This window comes from Phocoena sinus, chromosome 3, assembly GCF_008692025.1.
Source record: "Phocoena sinus isolate mPhoSin1 chromosome 3, mPhoSin1.pri, whole genome shotgun sequence".
Taxonomy (NCBI): Eukaryota; Metazoa; Chordata; class Mammalia; order Artiodactyla; family Phocoenidae; genus Phocoena; species Phocoena sinus.
Window position 1 is genome coordinate 37,739,832 of NC_045765.1, and position 6,579 is coordinate 37,746,410.

At 40.8% G+C, this 6,579-nt stretch overlaps 1 protein-coding gene across 6 annotated transcripts in view; it reads left to right on the top strand.

Moving 5' to 3' along the window:
- Nucleotides 1–2,704, top strand: part of EBF1 (EBF transcription factor 1) — a 395,639-nt gene extending 392,935 nt beyond the window's left edge. For all 6 annotated transcript variants that reach the window (XM_032628415.1, XM_032628417.1, XM_032628416.1 and 3 more), the window contains one exon: nucleotides 474–2,704. Coding sequence is in view for 3 of the 6 variants with exons in the window: in XM_032628417.1 (XP_032484308.1) it covers nucleotides 474–505 (32 nt within the window). In the remaining 3 variants the exon portion in view is untranslated. The remainder of the gene's footprint in view (nucleotides 1–473) is intronic.
- Nucleotides 2,705–6,579: the final 3,875 nt, after the last annotated feature.

Sequence of the window (6,579 nt, forward strand, 5' to 3'; positions counted from 1 at the left end):
TCACACAGAGCGCAGGCAGAGCCACGGGTTGTGGTAGAAACTACTGGCTGTTACAATGGACCAGTTTTTTATTGTATATTTTGGAAGCGAAGGGGAGGGGAAAAAAAAGAGTGACAAACTGAAAATTCTCACTATTTTGCAAGCGTTGGGCTGCAACTTTCCCAGCAGTATGCAAACTATGTGACTTTCCAGTTATGTTTTAAAATTGAAATCAGATTTGGAGGGATGCTTAGGATCTTCTTTTCTGTTAAAGACACATACACATGCTGACATACTATCATTCTTAATAAAGTACATGTATATTTTATAATAAAAGCTCCTTCCAGGGAAGATGAGAAAGCACATGTGTGGCTAATATTCAACCAACATAGTGGTGTGTGGGTGTTTTTTTCCATCTTTTTTTTTTTTTTTTCCCCTCTTTCAGTGAGAAGTTTGGATGCAAAACCATTTACTCTTGTCTTCTCTTTTCACAGCAATATCTGGCATGATTGTTCCTCCCATGTGAAAGAATTGCCTTGAAGAATTTTATTAATGAAGAGGTTGGATTCTGCTACAGAAAGTAATCTGATACAAGTCCCAGAGTGGAACTTTTAACTCAGGCCTTTTTAAGAGGAATCACAATAACTGCAGATTTTTAAACAAACAATATCACCGACCTTGCAAATACTGAAATTGGAAGGGATCTGCTAATGCAGGGTGTTGGTTACAGTTGTACCTCCCAAGTCCTTGGGGGGATATATTTATTCTGTGTTGATAGAAGCAAATCCTCTTTTTCTTTCTCTCTCTCTCTCTTTTTTTTTTTAAAGCTTAACTCGGCAATCATTTGTCTTTTATAAACCATAAAGCTGTATACAAGGGACACTATAAATAAGACTCCATGTTTTAATTTATGATGTTTTTAAAGCTGTGTAAAAGGAGAATGAAATGGTGATATTTACAAAAAAGTTTAAAAATAAAAAAATAAAAAAAAAAAAAAAAGCTTGTATGGGACAGAATAGGAATGCCAGTTAGATTTTTTTAGAAAACTAAGGGTCGGCTTTTGCGCCTTAAAGCATATCAAGTGGTAGTTACTCGGACAGTGCATTTCCAATATCTAACTTAACATGCCACCCCTTAGCAGTGCAAGCTTATTTCTCTCTTTTGTATTGTTGTCTTAAGTAACTGTGTAAATAAATGCAGCCTGGAAAGTTAAAAAGTGATGTAAGTGATCACATTTTCCCCTTCTACTCAAAAATCCAGTGCCTCTAGACAGATCTTAAAACTGCATATTTAAACCTGACAGCACTCTCTCTCTTTTGCTTATGTCAACTTCTTCGGAAGCCGATGGCCTCTCGAGAGCTTGGTGGCACACGTGCTGTGTGAGAATCTCCTTTGAGACTTCATGGAACAGGGTCAGGCACAGAATTCCACATTATGCCCTCCAGTTATCAAACCAAAATCCCACTTACACTCCGCCATTTACATGGTTAAAGTTTACTCATCCTAGATGCTGACTTCATACCAATCCTTCAAAAGCTGACAAAAGCAACATGGCAGGTATTTCAGATTTCCCATCCGAGGTAGCGCCTCTATCAGTCGACCCTTACCATTTGTAACATAGTAGATTGAAACGACAGGTTAAGTGCTTTGGAATTAAGAATAAAAGGAAACTGGGAGAAAGGAGAAGAAGGTTGAGACCTCCAAAACATGGTTTTCTGTTCGATGGGAATTTTTGCTCTCATTATCTGGGAAGTGTTCTTAAAAATAGGAATTAATAGCAAAGATGCAGCAAAGCTCTGAGGATGCATTTGCCTGATATTTTTTTCTTTGCTGTTGTGTTTTTGTATGTAGTTATAAATACTGTAGATTTTTTGTGATTTTTGCCAAAGTTGTTGTTCTATTTATACATTTTAATGTCTTAAGACAGTTTTTCAATATCACAAAAAAAGATTTTACTGCATATTTTGCAAAGAAAAAAAAAAGCTCACTACCTTTAGCTTGCACATACTTGCAAAGTTAATTAAAAGGCTTTTGTTTAAAGGGGGATTTTGTAAGATATCCGTATAAATAATGTATTTATCTTTGGAATTTGTACATTGCTTTCCCCCTCCTCCTTTACCTCCGACTCCCAGTTTATTTATTGTGTATGTTTGCTATGTGAAAAGTGCGTATTTGTTTGGCCACCTATAGTTATATTAGCTATTTCAATGTGATTTTTAAACATTTCATTTATAGTTATTTTTAGTATTGTTTTAAACCATGCTTCATTTTTTTAATTTTCACCCAAAAGCCATTGTCTATTTTTGTATTATTTGTAAGTTAAGAAGTTTTTTCCAATATATGGCAAAAAATAGTAGCATATTATTCTTGTAGCATTTAGTTCTGTAGATTAAAAAAAAATGTATCCTTTGCTTTGGAAGCTTACAGAAAAAAAACCCTAATGCTGTTTTACTCTATTAATATGCATGGAACCTCGACGCATTTTGTGCATTAAATTCCGGGAGAACTTCATAGAAAATCAATGAACATACTTTCTTTCCTAAGTCTGCTTGTATATTTCCTCTGTCTTTCACATAAATATAAACCAGCAGATTGGATGCCTTAACAATGCAAATCATATTCATTTCACTTGTACATTGTAACTGTGCACCAGAACTGTCAGTCATCACTAACATTCTAAGAAAAAAAGAAAAAGAAAAAAAAAGAAAAAAAAAAAACAAAGAAATCGAAAAGCACAAAAGAACTGTTTTGTTACCTTAAGACAATGTAACTTTTTCTAGTAGAGCAAGAAATTTACAACAATGCTGCAACTGTGCATGCCCCCATATGGATTTTGCAATGGTTTTCACTAGACTGTCAGAGTGCGATTTTTATGGGTTGGGGAGGGTGGGGGAGGGGTGTTGCGGGAGGGAAGGGAGGGGAGCAAAGCTGATTTTTCTTGGTGAGAAATAATAATAATGATTAATAATAATAATAAAACTGGAAAATGTAAGCAAAGTGGACGCATTGCTTCTCGGTACTCAGAAAGGTTGTCTGAATTCGTGTGCTAAGCGCTGGCCTGAAGATGTGTACAATTTAAAGCCATATTTTGTCTGGTGAGCCCCTTAACTGTTTGTGAAGGACCCGGGTCAGCCTGTGAGGTGTCGGGCTCAGACCTTGACAACAAACGCCACCCACTGTCAGCCATGTGTAGTGGTTAGAACTTTTCTCGAAAGTCCAAAGAACCTTTAAAATGTGTATAATTTGTGTTTTGTTGCCTCTATTGATATTGATTAGATGAAAAGACGTTCTGGCCCTCTGACCCTCTCTCTTCTACACAGAACTTTTTACAAGTAAAAGATGTTACCCTAAATACAGAATATGGCTTTAAGAAGAAAATGAAATAGCGAATTCAATTAAGACTTCAGTTGGGGGCGGGGGGGGGGGGGGGGGGGGGGGGGGGGGGGGGGGGGGGGGGGGGGGGGGGGGGGGGGGGGGGGGGGGGGGGGGGGGGGGGGGGGGGGGGGGGGGGGTGGGGGTGGGGGTGGAATACAGCTTCTGGATGACTGGATTGCAGAACATGCCCTGGCCTCACATTGTACTAGGATGCAGCTTAATGAAGTCATCTCTAAATCTAACCTTTCACCTTCTTATCAAACTTTTGGAATAGACACACACTGTACAGTTCAATTGTTAGAGAACCTAACTACTGTAGAGATTGTTATAATTTTTTTTTTTGCAAACATTCAAGCTGTAAAAACTTTTCAACTTTCACAATATTTAATTAAAGTTACTTCCTGTCTGTGATGGCAGCTCCTAGTTGTGTATTCATTTCTCTATTTCAGATGAGTCCGAGTCCAACATAATGTAAAAGGTCTGTGTTTGCAATTACTCAGGACAGTGTTGACACCCAGAGAAAAGCAGCAAGAATAGTCTGGGGACCCCCACTTTCCCTCTTTGTCAATCCTTGAGGATTTGCTAATCTGGGATGCAAATTGAACACACACAGCGTACTGCTGCCCTCTGCTGGCAGCAGCTGGACGCGCAGTGCCCATACTGGCCCAAGGAGAGGCCAAGAGCCCCAAGGATTACACTAGGCAAGCAATGAGATCCCCCGGAAGTGACTGAATTACGAATCCAGGATCCGGCCACTCTGGAAAGCCATCCTCCGTGCTGCAAGTCTGAACCAAGCTCTTCACATACAGCTGCTAATTAATCCCAGCGAGACTTCTGGTCAATTAATTATGTGCCCTGGCTCATTGATGAGGAGGCATGTGTGAACACAGAAACTTCTATGATCTATAGTTTTAAATCCCATGTGGATAAGACACTTTTCCTGTTGGATAAAACCAAATTTATCTGGTGTCGGGCTTCCCGGGTGGGGTGTCGGGCTTCCCTGGTGGCACAGTGGTTGAGAGTCCGCCTGCCGATGCAGGGGACGTGGGTTTGTGCCCCGGTCCGGGAGGATCCCACATGCCGCGGAGCGGCTGGGCCCGTGAGCCATGGCCGCTGAGCCTGCGCGTCCGGAGCCTGTGCTCCGCAACGGGAGAGGCCACAGCAGTAAGAGGCTCACGTACCGCAAAAAAAAAAAAAAAAAAAAAAAAAAAAAAAAAAAATTTATCTGGAGTCAAACATTCTACAAACACCCAATAGGTCCCTGCTCCTGTAAAACGATTTCACTTTAAGTTCCATCATCATCATAAGGCTTTCCAATTGCACATTCAATGCTTTCCCTACTTCTGCAATTACTGGACAGAATAAGGTTAATGATGCTTGTAAAATGCCTTGAAAACTCAGCAAATAGGCCATGGGCCAACAGAAACTTGATGACCAGAGCTAATAGGTCGTCCTACAACCACCATCACGATCATTTGTTAAGTGTGCATTGCTGATACACTTTTGCTCTGGATAGGGCCCAATCTGAGGTAATGAAAGACGGTAATGAATAAGTTAATAAGTAGAGAAGCTACTATCTTCTTCTTTAAAAGAAATCTATGTTGATTAGTTTGGTCATACAATATACATTTTTGGAATTCTGTATCAGGTGCAGGTCTCCATATTAGATGCAGAAGATCAAAAAAAAGAATGAACAAGAGGCCCCTGCCCTCAGGACACTCATAATCTCAGACAAGAGAAATCTATACTCAAAGCAGTTTAGAATGTTTAGGGAAGACAGTCATGTCATAATGCTCCACAGAATAAAACAGACATCCACACGTCTACATACTGGTTTCTACTTTCCTTAAGGCCTATTTCCTGGAAGCATCCATTCATTCATGTAGACCTTGAGGGTTTATTGTACATCTGGCACCAGGTGAGGCCTGGTGGATTCTATAACGAGCACTGCAACACCGATACTCCCCTCACGGATCTTACAGTTGAGCGAGGCAAGGAGACATTAAGCCACTGTACAAGTCTAAACTAACAAACCGATAATGGCAATGAAGAAGAAGTCTAGAATGTTCTGAAAGTATATGACAGTGGGATCTGATTTAACCTGTAGGGTTGGGGAAGGTTTCCAGAGATAGTGACACCTAAGATGATATGTGAAGGATGAGGTAAGCAGGTGGGGTGGGCACCTTAAGCAGAAGGAATGAGGGCAGATGTAAGGAGCTGGGCTCTGGGCGTGGATATGGCCCATTCAGGAACAGGAAGACTGTGTCTGTAGAGTGTGCAAATGTGCAGGGTGGCACCGTGGAGCTTGGGAAGTTCAATTCAGAACACATACTGAGGACCTACCATGTGCTTGGCACTGCGCTAGATGCTAGGATTCACTAGACAAACCAGTCATAGGTCCAGCCTGTAGGGCCTCAAGCATAGCTCATAAACTCAATGCCCCGTATTTGTCCACAGGGACCATGCTGGTAAACCATGAAGTGGATGAGCTGGGCTAAGAACAGACAAGGAACACCTCGCTTGCTCCAGGCACTTGTTCCCACATGGGAATGTGGCCCCAGTGACGCCCATCTTTCATTTTTCAAGAATGCCAGATATATTATTGAATTTTTTTTTTTTTTTTGCTGTGAAATTCTCATTTTTTAAATGTTGTCATCTAATCCAAAAATGGTGCTTTCGAAACACTGCATTGGGCAAAAAAAGAAAGTCCACAAGCCTCTAAGAATGTCAGTTTGGGACTTCTGGCCAAAAGACAAGTTACTAACAGAGATGTTTACCCAGCTTGACTTGAGGGTCCTACTGCTAAGTCCTAGAACTAGGTCAAGGAAGGCTGTAAAGAAGGGCCTGCCTGAGGGGTGCAAACAGACGCTCTCCAGGCAGGTAAGGGAAAGCAGGGCATAGAAGGCCATGCTCAATGCCTCTGGAGCTGGCTGTAGGAGAAAATCAACATTAAATTAATCAAAAGGAATAGTAATCTGGGGAAATGGAATATATAATTGTGAAAAAACTCTATATCCTACAGTAGCCATGTCAATGTTAAATATACAGATCACTTTTTTGAAAAATCTCCTTTTGCCTTGCCAAAACGCCCTCGTCAAAAAGTTCCTTTTTAAATAGACGTCCAGAGAAGTAAACTCTTTCTGGCACACCATGCTCATGGCCATGCCCGTCCTAGCAGGCTCCAAATCACTCACGTTCTCAAGAACGTTGCTCCTGAATTACCAT